Here is a 20,370-nt window from a genome sequence, read left to right on the forward strand (position 1 = left end):
TTTTAAAAAATATATATAAATTATAAAATTATAAATAAAAAAATAAAATATAAGCAGCAAAATATAAAAAAATTAAACAATTATATATATATATATATATATATATATATATATAATTGTTTAATTTTTTTATATTTTGCTGCTTATATTTTATTTTTTTATTTATAATTTTATAATTTATATATATTTTTAAATTTTTTATTGGAACAGTGCACTTCTTTTAACTCACAATGATAAATTTTGAAAGGTTGAACTGAATAAAAAGAATTTAACCAAAACATAGAATGTAATTTACTCATATGTTGGTGGACCAAAATTCTAGGGACCAAATTTTCAATTTTGTCATTTATTTATAAAGGTTTTCGATTTTCTATGTACAAGGGTACTTCCATATCTTTGATCATAAGTTTAGGGGGTTTATCGTAAAATTGTTTTGTGCCCAAACGTGTTGATCAACGATGTTCGGTAACTAGAATTCAAATGCCAGAGCCCAGAACCATAACCAAACCAATGACAATGCTCAACGCTGAGACGTGATCACAGTGTGGCGGCAACACAATTAGCGAGCGCGAAACAGACACTGATCGATCGAGAAATCTGACGAGAAAAGCAATTAAAAAAGGCGGAATCAAGCGCCACAGATGGCGGAGGACGGTGGAGGTGGATGGTTTCCACCGATGGATCTGTTCCGTTCAGAGCCCATGCATTTGGTACAACTCATCATTCCTATTGAGTCCGTTCACTTGACAATCTCTTACCTCGGAGATATCGGCCTCATTCAATTCAAAGATGTCTGTATCCATCTCTCTCTCCTCTCTCTCTCTCTCTGATAATGAATTATTATAGATAGTTATCTTAATCACAATGTATATTATCATCGTAGCGTATTTTGGTGCATTAGGTTGAAAATGATAGTAATTCCGAAGGTGATTTACTGAAATTAAGCTTTTGCTTGTTCGAGGACTTTTGAGTGAATAACCTGAAAGTTGCCATTAAGTCAATTGAGCACCACAGAGGTTTTCATCCAACCGGATGTTTATGGTTTTTAGAAATTCAGACATATTCAGAGTTTCTTGCTAATCAGGAGCTCATAGGATAATCTGGTTACGATATAACTTCTATTTAAGTTCTGTAATTAGTTATTGCATTCTCTCTTCATATTCTAATTGTTATCAAGTTGTTAGCGTTTATGTGCTAGTAATTAGCTTTCCAATCATACAAAATTGAGTATAATTAGTTATCTACAAAAGGCTATTAAGGTTTTATAAACTGTTCAGAACTAAGAAGTTTAAATTAGGAGCTGTGCTATTCATACTTTTGCTAACAAAACATTTTAGTCTGTTCTTATAAGTTCCTGATAGGTTAAGTGGAAAATTTTGCTCATATGAACAGATCCTTTACATGTATATATATCTTCTATACTCTGTTCTTTCCTATAATTTTTAACTTTATTGGTATCTACAGCTGAATGCAGACAAAAGTCCTTTCCAGAGAACATATGCAAGCCAGGTGAAACTTTCTTCTGCTTCAAGCTTTCAAACGCAAGTTATTGTTACTTTTTGATTCCCAAATAAGAGATAAAATTGACTTCTGGAAGTTGACTTTTAGTGTGTTCTTATATTGTATTGATTATTGCTTCATTTTGCTTCTGTTATGAAGATCAAAAGATGTGGAGAAATGGCACGAAAGCTTCGGTTCTTCAAAGATCAAATGTCAAAGGCGGGTACCACATGGTCATTAAAACCTAATATATTAGCTGATATTCATCTGGATGATGTAGAGGTAAATATGTAATTTTATCTGCATTCATATAATACCTTTTATCCTTTATAATATCTTTTTAGTTGAGACTTGGAGAACTCGAAGCAGAGCTGATTGAAATCAACACAAATAATGAAAAGTTGCAGCGTAGTTATAACGAGCTTACAGAATATAAGCTAGTTCTAATAAAGGTATACACCTAATTATTTTAACTCTATTTTCATGGCTTCAAATTAACAAGAAACTTAATCTGTTCTTCAGGCTGGAGAATTTTTCAAAGCTGCACAAAGCAGTGCTACAGCTAAGCAAAGAGAGTTTTCCTCAAATAAGCTACCTCCTGAATCTTTGACAATTCCTCTATTGAAGGATGATGTAATTAATACATTATTATTTTTACTAACATTATTATTTTTTACGATGACCTACCTACCTTTTGATGTATATATGTAGGAATCAGAAAACGACCTAAGCAAACAAGTGAAATTAGGGTTTCTAACTGGGCTTGTGCCTAAAGAAAAGGCTATGGCTTTTGAGAGGATTTTATTTCGTGCTACAAGGGGTAATGTGTTTTTAAGACAGGCTCCTCTTGAAGAACCTGTGGTTGATCCTACTTCTGGACAGAAGGTTCAGAAAAATGTTTTTGCTGTTTTCTTTTGTGGAGAAAGAGTGAAGAGCAAAGTTGTTAAAATAAGTGATGCTTTTGGAGCAAATCGTTACCCTTTTGCAGAAGATCTTGCGAAACAATCACAGATATTAAAAGAGGTATCTGGAAGGATATCTGAGCTAAAGATGACAATACACGCTGGACTTTTGCACCAAGGCACTTTGTTACAAAAAATTGGAGAACAACACGAACATTGGAATCAAGTGGTATTGTTGTTATTATTATTAACTCAGTTGTTAAACATGCTTTTAAAATTTCTTTCTTTTGAAATGACAAGGTAAGGAAGGAGAAAGCTATTTATCACATTTTAAACATGCTGAGTATTGATGTGACAAAAAAGTGTCTTGTGGCTGAAGGGTGGAGCCCTGTATATGCAACTAAAAGGGTCTGTTCTGACTTACATTCCATATTTCTTGGATTTTTATTACTTTTATTGATTTCTCTAATATTTTGTTAAACCTTATGGAAATATAAATTTTCAGATCCGACATGCACTGCGTAAGGCAGCAATTGACTCAAGCTCACAAGTTGGCTCCATATTCCGTGTTTTGCACACAAAAAAGTTACCTCCAACTTTTTTCCGAACAAATAAATTTACACAGTCCTTTCAGACGATTGTTGATGCATATGGGTACAAATTCACAATATTAATAATTTAATATCATCACACTTTTTTTTTTGTTTATTTAATATTTCCATCTCTAAAAAAAATGTAAAAAAAAAAAAAAAAAACAGGGTGGCTAGGTACCAAGAAGCAAACCCTGGAGTATACACTGTTGTCACATTCCCATTTCTGTTTGCTGTAATGTTTGGTGATTGGGGTCATGGTATATGCCTCCTTCTAGCAACTTTATATTTAATATCAAAGGAGAAGAAATTTTATGGTCAGGTAGCTAATTAACTATAGTAAGATTAATTAATTAATTAATTCATTTGTTTGTTTGTTTATGTATGTATGTAGTTTTACAATATATAATAATTTTTTTTTTTAAATGTTACAGAAGCTTGGAGACATTGTGGAGATGACATTTGGTGGGCGTTATGTCATATTGCTGATGTCACTTTTCTCCATCTACACAGGATTGATATACAACGAGTTTTTCTCGGTTCCTTTTGAGTTATTTGGTCCTTCAGCTTATGCCTGCAGGGATGATTCCTGCAGGTGCTTTTCAGTTTTCATAACACAATTTCTGTATTTTTTTTTATTTAAAAATAATAAAATAAAATTTAGTCTGGTTTGATGCAGAGATGCTACAACTATAGGGTTGATAAAGGTGCGTGATACTTACCCATTTGGTGTGGACCCTGTATGGCATGGGACTCGTAGTGAGTTGCCATTTCTCAACTCGTTGAAGATGAAAATGTCGATTCTGATTGGGGTAGCACAAATGAACCTTGGGATTATTTTGAGCTTTGTCAATGCCTTGTATTTTAGAAATAGCTTGAATATATGGTAAGTTTAATTTAATTGTTTACATAACATCTTGCAAATAGAATATTTGATTAATTTATAAAGTTTATGCAATTTAATTTCCAGGTTCCAATTTATTCCACAAATGATTTTTTTGAATGGTCTGTTTGGATACCTTTCCCTTCTTATAATCGCAAAGTGGTACACTGGTTCAAAAGCTGATTTATACCATATAATGATATACATGTTCCTAAGCCCCACTGATGATCTTGGTGAAAACCAGCTTTTTAATAACCAGAAGACAATTCAGGTTCTAATTTTTAATTTTTAATTCTTGTCTTAATTCGAGAATAATGTTTTCTTTATTTTTGATACAAATCAGATTGGGCTGCTACTACTTTCACTAATTGCAGTCCCATGGATGCTGTTCCCTAAGCCTTTCATTCTGAAATCACAACATAACCTGGTATGTAATATGTATACTACGAATCAAAGCTAATAAAAACTACAAAGCATACATTATTGGATCTTTTTTGATTTTTTTTTTAATTGTGTTGTAGAGACATGGAGATATAGATGAGTATGAACTACTGGAAGACATAGACGACTCTTTGCATGGAGAGGCTAATGTTGATTCAGAGGGTGATCATGAATTCGAGTTCAGTGAAGTATTTGTTCATCAACTCATCCATACAATAGAATTTGTTCTTGGGGCTGTATCAAATACAGCTTCATACCTTCGTTTATGGGCACTCAGGTATCAACAAATAAGTAAGATGAAATGGAAATTTATAGTCACTACACAGTTTGTTTGAATGTTTGTATAATGTATACATCATCATGTAACAATCTTGATACTGTTTTAATTATTGCAACGTTCTCTTTGTTTCTCAGTTTGGCACATTTGGAATTGTCAGCTGTATTCTACGAGAAGGTTCTTCTACTTGCATGGGGGTAATTAATTAATTAAGTTGATTCTATTTAAAGGTCGCCATATATAATTATGGTTGTTAGTTTTTCAATTCAATTTATTTTCAGGTATGACAACGTTGTCATCCTCATCATAGGCATCGTTGTATTCATTTTTGCAACTGTAGGAGTGTTGCTAGTAATGGAAACCCTAAGTGCTTTCCTACACGCATTAAGACTTCACTGGGTGGAATTCCAAAACAAGTTTTACGGAGGAAACGGACATCAATTTCGTCCCTTCTCCTTTCAATTACTCAGTAACGAGGATGAATCAACTTAAATCAATCATATCACTCTTTTCAATTTCGAAAAAATATAAAAGTACATGAAATATTGTAATAATTCGTATATTTACATGTTGACTGTTTAACATTAATAAAATATTGATTCATATCAGACACTATTCAAACTAGTGACGATGGATTGCAGCAACAGTGGAGACCATGGAATCGACACCACAAACATTGTGACCCTTGCAGATCTTGTAATACCCGTTTTCACCCCAATTCTCACCCCATGAGTTCTTGATAATCCAGTATGGTTTCTCCTTCAATCTGATGGGAGCATAACCAGAAGCACCATACCCGACTAATAACACACCATGGTCTAACCTCTTCGAGCAAACAAAGGGGCATGACACTCCCCCGATATACGTTTGCATATACACTGCATTGATAGCAACTGCAAGAGGACCATGTTTGACCAGATTAGCAGCGATCTGGTTTTCGTCAAGTGAGACCACGCTGAAGTTGCTCACGGATGCTACGACTTTGGTTTTGTCGAATTTGCAGGTTCCATGGTCTTTGGCTGTGTAAGGGTAGTCCTTCTCTCTCATGAGTCCACCGGCTTTTAGAGTGTACTCGAATGCGCTGTTCATCAGACCTCCATTGCAGCCTGCGTCGCATGATCCTTTTTCTTCTGGATCACACTGCATGTATATAGAATTAACGAGATTAAGTTTTTACGATGAATCTAAAAACCAATAAATGGAGAATTGAATGAAATCTAAACGAATTCAATATTATATCAATCAAACCTCATGATCACAGTCAACGAGTTGCTGCTCGCTAAGGCTCTCTAGCTTCCCTGTCGCAAGGAAATTTGCTCCTTCTAAAGCTCCGGTTGTACTAAACGACCAGCATGATCCACATGAACCCTAATTACCATCATCATTCAAAAAACGACGTCAAATCCAACTTCCATATCAGATATTTAGATGAATTTACGGAAAAAAATTAAGCACCTGATTCTTTACACCAGTAACGGCACCATGATCTCGCCAATCGAAATCGTCTGGAAGATTATCGGTCGGAAGGATCGGAGCCTCGCTGGCATCGGCGGGGAACTTGAGACGAGATCTTAATCCGAGATGTTTACTGAACTCCTCTGGCGTCATGTCAGAGAACTGAGTAACTCCGTGGACAGCCGAGGGATCAAGCTTCTGGTGGCGCTGAGCACGGCGCAGGTTAGACTTAAAAACTGATAACCTGTAGTCGTGCTCCTCCTGGGATGCGTAGGATTTCATAAACTTGCGCTTGAAGGCACCGAAGTGGTCTTCATCGGCATTTAACTGGTGATCTTCATCCTCCACCACCTGACGGATGAATATATCGCCTCCGGATTCATCGGCGGCGAAAGAGGTGGCAGCGACGCCGGCGATCAAAAGAGAAAAAGCAAGGAGGAGTGAGAATCGACGATCCATGAGAGAAGTAATATATATGTAGCTACAATGTGGTATTTGTATATATAGGCGGGATGTATAGCATTAGCAACAATGTAGGAAGCCTTCGCCATCGACGTGATGAGAACGGCGGTTGCTTGGAAGCGAACGGGGAAGTGGTCCCAGTGAGAACATGACACGTGGCAGAGTTTGATTGGTAGTAGTTGCGCGAATTTCTTCTCGTTCTATATTTCTGTTAGGATTTTAATCTCTATCTAAACAAAAAAAAATGTAAATTTGTAATTTACTTTTTCTTTTAAACAATTTTATGAGCCATTAAAAGAAAGTATTGATGGCGTGAGATGAAAAGAATATCCTTAAATACAAACATTTTCAGTTAGAGTGTCGCACGTAATGGTCGATTGGCCATAACTATGATGACTTCTATATATCATACAAAGTAAAGATAACAAAAGAAGTATTTTATATTTTCTAATTACATAAAAACAATAGTTTAAACATAGTCGATCAAAATGTACTTTTAATCCGTATGTCTTCTTACATTGTTCTGTTAATTTTTTTTTAAACTAAAGAAATTGAAAAAAACAAAAAACCTAAAGAAACCAAACTAACAGTCGATTCTTATACACTATTGCTATTTTTTTTAATGATATTTAAAATGAGAACCTCTTCATTTGTTTGATATAAACTAAAGTCATATTGAGTACAGTTTAATGCATTTTGAAGCGTAGAAGTCTTTATTAGGTTGCTTTAGGGGAACAATTTAGTTGATACATTCACCACGCTTAAGTCTCAAGCCAAAACCACAAGATTGCAATTGCATTCAAATTTAAAAGGGATATATATATATATATATATATATATATATATATATATATATATATATATATATATATATATATATATATATATATATATATATATAAACTTCTAAAACATCTAACTCCTACTAGATTTTTTTCCCAATGCTACTGAACTTGTTCTTTTTTTTTCATTGCTACTGAACTTGAAAAGATGATTAAAACATGTTTAGGTATAGAGTTCAAACTCTATTTATAGATATGTTAGATGTTTAAAATTCTTAGTTAGTGAAATTAGGGAACTTAAATTTATTAAATGTGGGAGGAACATATTAAGTAAATATACACGGAAGAGGACGATACTTTTCAAAATGCTAAATATGTATATATTAACTTTGTGAAGAAGAAGATGAAATGATCATCTTGCGTTGATGAAAACAAATATAGACTTTATACAAAGCTAAAGGTACGCTACTAAAGCTATCATGCAACACTCTCCAACTAACTTTAACATTCTCTAACTATCAAACAAACTAACATAACTAACTTTTAAACAAAGTTTTTTATTATTTATTTATTTTCAATAACGATAACCCCAACAGGTCCACATCAAGATGAACGTGCAAATATAGTTGTAAAGATCATTTTGGACATAAGTGGTAGCAACTTTGAATGTGCCAATGGTTTAGTGAACATGTCTTCCAATTAAAATGGTGTTTATATAGGTATGTAATAGTTTGATTGTATTAGCGATAAAATTTAAGTTTAGATAAGATTGTATTTGTATTATTTAAATTCCTTTGTTATAGGGCTGGCTGTTATATCTGTACGTGTATATATTGTATCTGATTTACATGAAATATCACTGAGATCAAATCCTTATATGGTATCAGAGCGGGTTGCGTAAAAAACCTAATCTTACCTCAAATCTTGCTCGTCGCCTTCCTCCCTCTATGGCGTCGTCTTCCTCAGAGCTTCCCCTTGCCCCAATTTTGCATCTGCCCACAATAAAGCTTACCTCTTCCAATTATCTAATTTGGAAGAATCAAATCAAACCCCTTTTATCCTATCAGCGTCTTCTTCAGCATGTCGATGGTACAAATCCATGCCCACCTGCTACCATTCAAACCGATGGTAAATCTGCCGTAAATCCCACCCATCAATCTTGGATTGATGCAGATCAACAGACTCTTTTGATTATCCAATCCTCCCTCTCTGAGGAGGCCATGGCAGAGACGCTAAATCTTTCTACTTCACACGCAATTTGGCAAGCTTTGGAGCGAGCTTATAGTCACGATTCCATGGAGAGGGTTCAAACTCTGCGAGATTCACTTAGGCAAATGCAGAAAGGATCCTCCTCCGTATCAGAGTTTGGCCGAAAATTCAAGGGAGTTTGCGATCAATTGTCTGTTATGGGTCATCTAGTTGAAGAGACTGATAAGGCCCACTGGTTCCTTTGTGGACTTGGGTCTGGGTTCGAGACTTTCTCCACATCCCAGCGGGCTGTCAAGCCTACCCCCTCCTTCCGCAACCTGTTATCCTATGCAGAGAGCCACAGAATTTTCATGGCTTCAATTCACAGTAATGTTGCCACTACTCCGGTTGCTTTTACAGCCAATACTATTGCAGCTCCTCGCAATCCCACCAACTACAACTCTAGAGGACGTGGTGACAAAACTTCCAGAGGTGGAGGTGGCAGAGGGCGTGGTGGCCGCCGCCCTCCTCACTGCCAATTGTGTAGGACTAACAGACACTATGTGTCTTCTTGTCCATACCTCTCGTCATATGAAAAAGGAGGAACAATTGATGCTAATTTGGCTCATGAATTTCAGTCAAAGTGCAACACAAATTCTGATTGGTATGTAGACTCTGGGGCTTCGACACATGACAAATTCAGCCTCAAATTTGGACACTTCCTCCTCCTACACATGAAACGATCATGTTGCTGTTGGCAATGGTAATTTATTAAACATCTCTGGTATTGGTACATCTCACATTTCCCATAACCTTACTCTTTTAGATGTGCTAGTGGTGCCTCATATTACCAAGAATTTGCTTTCCATTAGCAAGTTAACTCATGATTCTCCGGTAGATATCTTATTTTCTAATACATATTTTGCTATTCAGAATGGAAGCATCAAGGATATAATAGCAAGAGGTAGATGTGAAGAGGGGCTTTACATTCTTGAGCAAGGAAATAAGGTGTTTTTAGCTGCATTAAAAAATAAGAGGACTAGTGCTTCCTTTGAAATTTGGCATAGTAGATTAGGACATGTAGCTTTTGACATTGTTATGTTATTGGAAAAATTGGGTTCTTTATCTCTTACTACTATTTCCCCTAAACCGGGCCTTTGCTCACCTTGCCAACTTGCTAAAAGTAAAAGATTACCGTTTGATGATAACTTGAAACGTTCATTACATGTGCTTGATCTTGTTCATTGTGACTTATGGGGTCCTGCCCCCATTGAATCTACAAATGGATATCTCTATTATGCAGTTTTTATTGATGATTTTTCCAGGTTCACTTGGTTCTATCCGTTAAAGAAAAAATCTGACTTTGCCCAAATCCTTGACACTTTTCTCACATATGTGCAAACGCAATTTTCTTGCAAAGTTAAAAACTTCCAAACCGACGGGGGCACAGAGTTTCTTAATCATCGTGTCAAAGATATTTTTGCCAAAAACGGAATACATCAACGGCTGTCTTGTCCTTATACCCCGCAACAAAACGGTAGAGTCGAACGTAAACACCGCCACATCATAGAAACCGGTCTTGCCATGTTATTTCATGCACACACCCCGGGTTCTCTTTGGGTTGATGCATTTACATCCGTGGTTTTCATCATCAATCGTCTTCCAACCAAGCTCCTCAACAATCAAAGTCCATTTCAGTTCTTATATCGCACGATGCCAAACTATGACATTTTTAAAATTTTCGGTTGTCGTGTGTTTCCCTATTTACACGACTACTCACCACACAAATTGGATCCTAGAAGTGCACCGTGCATTTTCATTGGTTATAATTCCGCCTACAAAGGGTATCGTTGTCTCGATCCTACAACAAATCGAATTTACACTACTCGCCATGCTCAATTTGACGAACATATTTTTTCCTTTTTTATGCTCCACAGTTGCATCGGATCTAGATAAACTTTTCATCTCAACCTTTGATGAAGGACTGCTATCACTCTCAACTTCAGCAGCCACATCCGCATCTCCCCAGCCTCCTGCCGATGTGCTTTCTGCTACAGATCCGGAGCCTTATAGCTCCTGCTCTATGTCCGCTCCTATCTCAGCCGATTCCACTGCTCAGCCACCGCCGGAGGTTCCCACTTCACCACCTGAGACGCCGCAACAGTCCCCTACTGTCATACCTCCGGTTACGCCGCCAGTCACACCACCGGTTACACCTTCTCTGTCACCACCACCCTCACCCCCACCAGCCACTCATCCTATGATTACTCGGGGCAAGTCTGGTATTATTAAACCAAAATATAGAGCAGATTTTGCATCTCTTGGCACAACAACTCTCTTTCAAGCCTTACTTACTACCTCAGTTCCTAAAGGATTCAAGTCCGCGACCAAGAATCCACAATGGTTAATGGCTATGGAAGAAGAAATGGCTGCGTTACATTCTAATGGAACATGGGAGCTCGTTCCTCGTCCTCACAACACCAACATTGTTGGCTCCAAATGGATTTTTCGTACCAAGTTTCATTCTGATGGCACCATTGACAGGTACAAAGCACGCCTCGTTGCTCAAGGCTTCACTCAAGTACCCGACATTGACTATTCAGACACCATTAGTCCGGTGGTCAAGGCTTCCACTGTTCGAATTATCCTTTCTCTTGCTGTCATGCAAAAGTGGCCTCTTCACCAACTTGATGTCAAAAATGTATTCTTGAATGGTCAACTCTCAGATACGGTGTTCATGGAGCAGCCTCCCGGGTATATAGATGAAAAGTTTCCCTTACATGTGTGTCGTCTCCGCAAGGCTCTTTATAGCCTCAAACAGGCACCCCGTGCATGGTTTCAACTCCTTAGCACCTTCCTTCTCAGTCTTGGGTTCAGTTGTAGTAGAGCCGATACCTCATTATTCATCTTTCACAGAGACGCTACTTTGCTTTATCTACTTGTCTATGTTGACGACATCATCCTAACTAGTAACAACCCATCTCTCATTAGCACTTTCATTGCACGCTTAAACAATGAATTTGCAACTAAAGATCTGGGTCACTTAAATTATTTTCTTGGTCTTGAGGTTACATATACGGATGATGGTCTTTTCCTAACCCAAGCCAAATATGCGCATGATATTCTTACTTGAGCAGGCTTACTCGAGGCCAAACCCGTCACTACACCATTGTCCACTACCGACTACTTGGTCACAACCGACACTCTATTCTCGGATCCCACGCTCTATCGTTCACTAGTTGGAGCCCTTCAATACTTAACTATTACCAGGCCTGACTTATCTTTTGCAGTAAATCAAGTGAGTCGGTTTCTACAATCTCCAACTAATGCTCACTTTCAGGCTGTAAAACGGATCTTGCGCTATGTTAAAGGTACCATTTCCTACGGGTTGCACTTTCATCGGCCTCATTCCTCCTCCGTGATTGGATATTCGGATGCTGATTGGGCACGGTGCATTGAGACACGACGATCTACCTATGGTTAATCCATTTTTCTTGGCAGGAATTTAGTGTCTTGGAGTGCCGAAAAGCAACCCACTGTCTCCAGATCTAGCACTGAATCCGAGTATAGGGCTATGTCAAACACCACTTCAGAAATCATTTGGGTTACTCACCTTCTTCGCATGTTGCATGCTTTGCCACCATCGGTTCCTACACTTCTTTGTGACAACAAAAGTGCGCTTTTCTTGAGCCAAAATCCTGTCTCCCACAAACGCGCCAAACATATTGATATCGATTATCACTTTATTCATGAATTAGTGGCCTGGTAAACTCGATACACAATTTATTCCCACTCACTTGCAGCTAGCCGACATCTTCACTAAAAGTCTTCCGCGACCAATCTTTGAACGTTTTCGCACCAAGCTTCGTGTTGGACCTCCACCGTTCCGATTGACGGGGAGTATTAGCGATAAAATTTAAGTTTAGATAAGATTGTATTTGTATTATTTAAATTCCTTTGTTATAGGGCTAGCTGTTATATCTGTACGTGTATATATTGTATCTGATTTACATGAAATATCATTGAGATCAAATCCTTATAGATTGTATAATGAAGAATTTTATCTCAAATTACATAATGAATTTCATGAGGGATAGATTTCATATGTTGGAGAAAGAGGTTGATTATGATATTTAGGTTGATTATGTTATTGACTTAATGTTCATATACGAACATTAGGAAATATATGAAGATTCATTAATGTTCATATATCAACATCAAGAAATATTTGAACATTTATTAATGTTCATAACTGAACATATAGGAATGTTACGATAAGACAAGGATAAATATTATGTATGAATTTATGATCAGATAAAAATAAATGTCTAGAAACTTGTATTGTGCAAAAAGATGGAAATTAGTCAAAGTTCTTAAGTGAACATATTATTATAAACCTGAAAGCTATTTATGCAACACATGTTATACATGTTCATAAATTAAAATTTATACAAAAACTAAAAAATTTGAATGAACATTTCAAATTGAACATGAACAAGGAGATTGACGTGAGCGGAATAACAATTATTCATAAACTAGCATATTTTCACAAATGAACCCACCCGAGCTATTCACATAACTTTATCTAGAATAAATTCATTATCAAAACATCCTTAAAATAAATAAATAAATAAATAAATACAAAACAAACAACATAATGGTAAGTGGTAACCAAAGATAGTTGGACCTTCCGATGAAACTTTGTCATTACTTGGACCTTGAAGCAATACATGTATATCTATGAGAGCATAAAATAAAACTGTTTGTTACAAAAGAAGAAACCAACATAAATGCACACAATGTTTCTTATAGGTTTTATTGCATTATATATATCTTTACTATATTATTAAGGATATTGCCCATTTCTTGAAAATTAAGAGGTATACATATTATAACATCATGTACAATCCTGTTAAGCACAATAAAAACGTCTATACATGCTCATTTGATTGTAACATTCTCCCTATATCTAAACGTAGAAAACCCTAATTTCATCTAAAACCATCAATCATCGTTTCTTCCAAATCTATTATGTCTCTCTAATTGCTCACTTTAATTTCTTCCGTCTCTCTAATGGCTCTCTTCCGTCTCTCTATATATCATATCTGATCTCAGTTGATTAATAGGTATTGCTTATGGAAGAAACCTTCGCCATCTCTTCTCTCGAACTCTCTGATAAGAGCCCTAATCCATGTCCCTCCTATTCTATATATGGTTCCTGTATCAACATTTGCCTCATCCGTCGTATATCCTGCAAGCTAGGTAAGTTTTTTCTTCATAAATTCATGATTTCATTATTTTTCTTCACAATTTCAAGTTGATTATCGAGTTTTCTTTAACGATTTAAGGTTGTGCGATATTATTTAGGGCTTCATTCACCACTATATGTCTCTAATTTTGTATGTGTTTGTGTGTGTTTATTTCATGGACCAGGATTGAAATTTAGATACCAATGACTGTCATCTTCGATTTTCAGCACCACCCGAAGAAATGTTCGATTTTCAACATCACCCATTTAGCAGATTTTGAAATCACACCATCATTCACAGAAGACACCACAACATTCACCGCCATTAAACAACCACCACCTGCTCCCTTCTCTCCAGTACTATCCCTTATGCACCTTAAAGTTTAACCCTCCAATTTTTCTTATTTTATCTCTTAATCGTTGATTTAGGGTTTGAGTTGTGGCTTCCTTCGCCCTTCTATGTACCTGATGGATGTGTACTTGGATATGTACTGAGAAATTGATCAAGACGCAAGAGGAATCTATCTCACGAAAAACAGATTCATAGGTATTTGAAGAAATATTTCTCAAAGAAGGAGGTAAATATTCTAATAAGTGTGATCATCTCTTTCTCTCTCTTTAATTGTTTGTTTGTTTGTTTGTAAGTATCATTCATTCTTCAATCTCAACACTTTGATTCAAAATATGATTTTTTTTCTCAGCACCACCACAAAGGTATGTGAACAGACCACTCATAATATTTAGACATGGGTATCTTTTTTGATTTGCAGACATGGGACATCAATCTTGCAATAGAAGCTTCAACAAACACACAAAGTTCATAGAAAGTTGCTACTTTAATCACATAAGAATCTCCAAACAAAGAGATGATGATTTCCATAAAAAAAAGGTGATTGAATTCAGCTTTGAAGATGTAAAAAATTTGTATTTTTCCATTAAGAACAAGTAGTAATTTGGCAGTCAAGCTATAAATAATACCAACCTGTAATGTAAAGAATAGGGAGATGAATTTTTTTACCATTCTTTCTTTTTTCTAATATTGACCTTTTATTCAACCTAGATTTATTTGCCCCTTTTTTTTAATTCATGCATTGCATCCAACTATTCTCCATGAAATGAAAGCACATCCCTTAGGCCTTAATTTGTTGTGTATTTTTACGTTCTTGATAAGTTATGATGTTTAAGAACAGGGAAATCAATGTTTTTAATAATTTTATGATGCTTAAGTTCTTGATAAATTATAATTTTTTTATTGTAGTGATCAAGATGTTTTTGGAAGAAAAGATGAAAAGGGACATCTATCTTAAGTGGTTTATATTCTTAACACAGGGTTGAAACTATAAATTTTCTTCAAGAGCTATTTTCTCGGTTTAAATCAATTATTGGTACTTGTATTAAATTGGGATGCTTTTGAATATATTAATTTGTATTTTGTTATGTTATATGATTGATAGGTGCACCTTGTTTTGGTTTTACACCTCATGTCATCACGGTTAGAGCAGGAGAGGTATATCCATCAACTTTCACAAATAATTTATAGAATTAAGATCAATTTGTGAAACTTGTATCTATTTTTTGTTTTTTTGTTTTATGAAATATGAATCACATTTAAAGCAGGGACAATATGATCCTAAAACCGTAAAAATTTATTTTTTTTATTATAAAAACAGTGTGCAGGGGCAATATGATCCTAAAACTATAAAAAATGATTTTTTTTATTATTATATAAAACAATGTGCAGGGGCAATATGATCCTAAAACTATAAAAATTGATTTTTATTAATATAAAAACACTATGCAAGGGCAATGAAAAAAAAATGTCTAGATGGTGTTCTCATAGCACGACGACTTCAAATTTTGCTTCACCTTCAACCCCTTCATCAAAGATTATCTCATTTATATCATTGTAAATTTGCTATTTCATTTTTCTCAAGCTTAGTTTGGTTTGTTCATCTATATATTTGGTTTCTATTTTAATACTTTATTGATTCTTATTCTTCAATAAACATGTTCAGTTTTTGTTTTCTGTTGCAGGCTCTTCTCCAATTATTAGAAGGGTATTTGATTTGCAGTTTCATTCATCATTGTTGAAAGGTTTTGAAATTTCCGGTAGCATTTAGCAGGAAAACGAGTTTCCATATTTTGCTACTAAAGACTTTCTCTCAGTGTTACTCTTTTTGGTTCTTAAATTATGGGTTTTTTTTTCAAGCTCATGCATTTGTTGAAGTAGTGATTATGTTATTTAAAAATTTCCTTTATTTAATAATTATAACTTGATTAGCATATGGAAAGATTCTACAAAGCACCAAGTTATTCAGGTTAAACATCTTTTAGGAACTTTATTATTTATGTTATTAGAATTCCCCTCTAAAGTAACTATGATCATAATATTTATTGCAACATAATATTTATGTTGCAATCCCAGTTTTGAATATTTCAAAGCGGTTATATGTTTGACAGTAATTTTTGTTGTCAGTGTGTAGAGGTTTTAGGTTTGTATTTATGGATAACATTGATATAATATGTGTTTATTTTCATGTACCGTAGGTTTTATGTCTATGTAAGTTTTGAGATGCCTTGAATGCTAACTCAACCGGAAAATCCATATTTGGTTTCCTATAAACCAACAACGATGGAAGGTCTACTTTTTGGTATATACATAATAGGGTTGTCATAGTCCATTTAATTAGATGTCCATGTTGTACCACTAGAACAAGGGTGTAAATTGTATGTATTATTAGTCTTGGGATAAACTCATTCCGAGTTGTTTTTTAATCTTTTGATGTCTTTGATTTACTGTAACTTGATTTACTTTTAGTTAAATAACGAAATCCATGTTTTGAAAAAAAAAATTCAAACTTTAAATAAAAAAGCTTTCTAGAAAATACAAATTTAGGAAAATTAGAACTAGATTTAAAACTCATAATAACTCAAAATATGGTTTTAACATTACAAAAAATGCATGATATATGTTAGAAACTTTGAATTAATACAAACCTTTTTTTCAATTAATTGGTTTTAAAAAAATTATTGAAAAGAATGAAACAAGTAGCTTATTTGTCATCTAATGGGAAAAGATATCCAAGATTTCAAGAGACATCTCTTATTCATTTTTCCATACCCCATAACCGAGTCTCCATGTTTCAAACACTAATCAAAATGTTAACTATAATTTTAACAGTTTTGTTTGTCCAATACAACTTCCATTCTTAAGGTTTACCTATTAAAATTTCCGGGTATTTTATGTTACACAATTTCTATACCCATTTATCCACTTAAATTCAAATACAACAGGTTTTATTTTCTGTGTTCTTACTTTAATTTACATGTTTTTATGTAACTTAATAACGTCTTTTTTTTTTGTTAAGGTATGGTGTTAATCAAATAAGGTTGAAATGTAATTTGTTTCGTTATAGCAACCGATTGTTATTGAGTAGTTTTCTGTATCTATTTTTTTTTCGAGATGTTGGTTGACTCATGAAAAGTTAATTTCCAATATGGATGCATTCAAACAAAAACCATAAGATGGAGAAGCCATTAACTAATTAACGTACACTATAATGATGTCTTTGTGAAATGACATGTTTACCAAAAAAAATATCCTCCAAATTAAAAAGACTCACCGAAAGAAACATATTCACCATCATCGAAAGGAATATAATCATCGAAAAAGAAATTATGTGTTGAAAAGAAACTATCATCACCCATCGCATTCACATGCATGAGAGGAGAAAAACTCACTGTCAATTTAAAATCCCTCTCAATCTGAAAATAACTCACTCTACAACATCCAAAACAATGTGGTGTATATTTGAGTACATAACCGCTCTCACTATATAGTTATTCACTATTTTCCTTCCATGTTATAGAATCTCGAGAAACTAATTTCTTAAACAAATTATTCGCACCCGTCGCTTGGCGCGGGTAAACGGCTAGTATATATATATATATATATATATATATATATATATATATATATATATATATATATATATATATATATATATATATATATATATATATATATATATATATGGGAAAAGGGAATATACATTACAGCCCCACCTAAGCTTAGGTACTAAACCTCTTGAAAATACATTGTTTTACTATATAAAGATTACGGTTAATGGATTCACGATTAATACTTCAAGATGTAAATTCAAGATCGACACAATAATGTTTAGGGTTTAGAGTTTAGGGTTTAGGGTTTAGGGTTTAGGGTTTAGGGTTTAGGGTTTAGGTTTATGTTTAGGGCTTAGGGTTTAGGGTTTAGGGTTAAGGTTTAGGGTTTGGGGTTTAGGGTTAGGGTTTAGTGTTTAGATTTAGGGTTTAGGGTTTAGCTTTAGTGTTTAGGGTTTGAATATAGGGTTTAGGTTTAGGTTTAGGGTTTAGTAATGTTCAATTGGATGAAGTAATAAACGATAATTGAGGAAAGAAAACGGAGATGATAAAACGATAATGAAAGAAAGAAAGAAATGTTATGGAAATTAATTTGTTTACCAAGTGAAACCAAACCGGGTATATTTAGCATGTTAAAACGATATATTTTAGAGGTTTAGTACCTAAGCTTAGGTGGGGCTGTAATGTATATTCCCTATCCCCTTAGGTGGGGCTATAATGTATATTCCCTATCCCCTATATATATATATATATATATATATATATATATATATATATATATATATATATATATATATATATATATATATATATATATATATATATATATATATATATATATATATTAGTTGTGAGACCTGTATATTTTACGGATTGATTAAAACAAAAATGTTAAATATAAAGAAATACATGAGAAGTTTATTTTAATTTGAAATTTGAAATAAATGAAAATTATAACAAAATATTAAATACGAATTAATTATAACAAAATATTAAATACGAAGGTTTAAACTATAATTTATTAGTAATTGAAATTGACATTTGAAATTCAAAATTAGAAATTAATATTGGCATTATGGTATATTTAATTTATGGAAACTAAATTATTGATACATTGAAAAATAAAAAGTTAAGTAAATGACAAATGGAAAATAAAAATCTAAAAATTATGACAAAATGACATGTAGTCAATTGAATAAAAGAATAACATATTGTAGAATATATATATATATATATATATATATATATATATATATATATATATATATATATATATATATATATATATATATATATAGGGTTGGGTTATTTTGTTTTTACTAACTATTGTGTGCCAGAATGCACAGATCTGGACCATCGGATGGAATATAATCAAATGTCATGATTTGAGGGTCTATGCTAGTAGAATAGGATAACATGTACCATATAATCACACAAATTTCAGCATAAGGGCATTTTAGTCAATTAACCTATATTAAAAAAGGAAATTTTCGGATTTTTAGGGATGATTAATTCCTTTATTTTTTAAAAATCTGAATATTTTAAATTAATTCAAATTTAAAAATCCGATTTTATTCTGTCAAAATGATAAAATGTCAACCATAAACTAGTAAATGTATTTTTCGATTTTATTCTGTCAGAATGGCAGAATGCCAAACATAAACTAGTAAATACATTCTGAAAGAATACACAAAATCGATTCTTGAACTAATAATATATCAAAAAATTACATTGTATGATTGTAATTTATTGAATAATAACAAACATTCTGAAAGAATAAACAAGCATAATTATTAAAAAATAACAACATTATTAAAAAATAAGTGTGATCATTCTTTAATTCATTCTTCAACCCTTTCCCATCAGGTCTTCAAGCCATTCTTGAAGCCTTTTCTACCAGAAATTCATTGCCAAGTAATTTGTAGTGATACACTTGTAAAACCTGCACATTAAACATACAAATAATTAACTACAATTCTATCAGAATACAACCAACAATATTCTTACAAAATAAACTATTCTGCAAGAATATTATTTAAGAATTTGTATTATCAAGAATATATCCAACAAACAAAATAAGGAACTAGCATCAACCTATTCTGATAGAATAAGGAACTAACATTCTTCGGGTTCCATGTGTTTCTTCTCGATATGTTCAATGTATTTAACTACAAATTCTGACAGAATAAGGAACTAGCATCAACCTATTGTTATGAAAATGGCATCCAACCCAATCTAAATTGAGTTATATAGTTATGAAAAGAATAAGGAACAAAGTGAAGTAAAAACATTAATGATTTTTAACTATTTTTTCATTGAGACATTTTATCAAAGACGTGGTGTGCTTCTTCAGTTTCTTCAAAAAAAATTAGTGATAGTCTTACCAATTCAGTTTCTTGAATTCAAGAAACAACCCCAAACAACCATGAGTTATATCCCATCCATTATCATAAATTTTTTCAGGAAAACCCAAACATCCAAATTTACATGGATTCAAATCAAAATAAGATGAAGAAGAAGATCACCTGTTGGCCATGGAAACAATAAAGAAGATCAAAAACTGCACACTTTATGAAATTGAATGTCCCATTCGAATGAAACATCAACTTCGATTCATAACGAATTAACCTTTTTTATCAATTAATTGAAAGAAAGAATAAAGAACATCAAAAAATACATACCTAACGATTATAAACAAAACTTCAAAGTTCAAACGATAAAGGCTTTATACAAAATCTCGGA

At 33.6% G+C, this 20,370-nt stretch overlaps 2 protein-coding genes across 2 annotated transcripts; one reads left to right on the forward strand and one right to left on the reverse strand.

Moving 5' to 3' along the window:
* The first annotated feature begins 496 nt into the window (after positions 1-496).
* On the forward strand, positions 497-5,201 carry LOC145047191 (V-type proton ATPase subunit a3-like). The gene is made up of 16 exons (XM_078995422.1): positions 497-791; positions 1,465-1,509; positions 1,660-1,782; positions 1,845-1,952; positions 2,023-2,133; positions 2,212-2,631; positions 2,703-2,810; positions 2,908-3,056; positions 3,161-3,314; positions 3,427-3,587; positions 3,672-3,878; positions 3,963-4,146; positions 4,219-4,302; positions 4,397-4,593; positions 4,731-4,790; positions 4,875-5,201. The coding sequence occupies exons 1-16, from the start codon at positions 642-644 to the stop codon at positions 5,083-5,085; spliced, it is 2,472 nt and encodes an 823-aa protein (XP_078851548.1). The 5' UTR covers positions 497-641; the 3' UTR covers positions 5,086-5,201.
* Positions 5,082-6,531, reverse strand: LOC145047190 (cysteine protease RD19A-like). The gene is made up of 3 exons (XM_078995421.1): positions 6,049-6,531; positions 5,842-5,961; positions 5,082-5,733 (listed from the first exon to the last, which is right to left on the reverse strand). The coding sequence occupies exons 1-3, from the start codon at positions 6,505-6,507 to the stop codon at positions 5,215-5,217; spliced, it is 1,098 nt and encodes a 365-aa protein (XP_078851547.1). The 5' UTR covers positions 6,508-6,531; the 3' UTR covers positions 5,082-5,214.
* Positions 6,532-20,370: the final 13,839 nt, after the last annotated feature.

The sequence above is a fragment of the Lactuca saligna genome, chromosome 5, assembly GCF_052625555.1.
Source record: "Lactuca saligna cultivar CGN05327 chromosome 5, ASM5262555v1, whole genome shotgun sequence".
Lineage (NCBI taxonomy): Eukaryota > Viridiplantae > Streptophyta > Magnoliopsida > Asterales > Asteraceae > Lactuca > Lactuca saligna.

Bases quoted from the DNA above. Each gene is read 5' to 3' on its own strand.
- LOC145047191 (XM_078995422.1), top strand. From the start codon at position 642: ATGGCGGAGGACGGTGGAGGTGGATGGTTTCCACCGATGGATCTGTTC. The intron at 1,783-1,844 runs GTAAATATGTAA...ATATCTTTTTAG, and splicing joins TTCATCTGGATGATGTAGAG to TTGAGACTTGGAGAACTCGA. The intron at 4,303-4,396 runs GTATGTAATATG...ATTGTGTTGTAG, and splicing joins TGAAATCACAACATAACCTG to AGACATGGAGATATAGATGA.
- LOC145047190 (XM_078995421.1), bottom strand. From the start codon at position 6,507: ATGGATCGTCGATTCTCACTCCTCCTTGCTTTTTCTCTTTTGATCGCC. The intron at 5,962-6,048 runs GTGCTTAATTTT...GATGGTAATTAG, and splicing joins TTACTGGTGTAAAGAATCAG to GGTTCATGTGGATCATGCTG. The intron at 5,734-5,841 runs GTTTGATTGATA...ATATACATGCAG, and splicing joins TCGTTGACTGTGATCATGAG to TGTGATCCAGAAGAAAAAGG.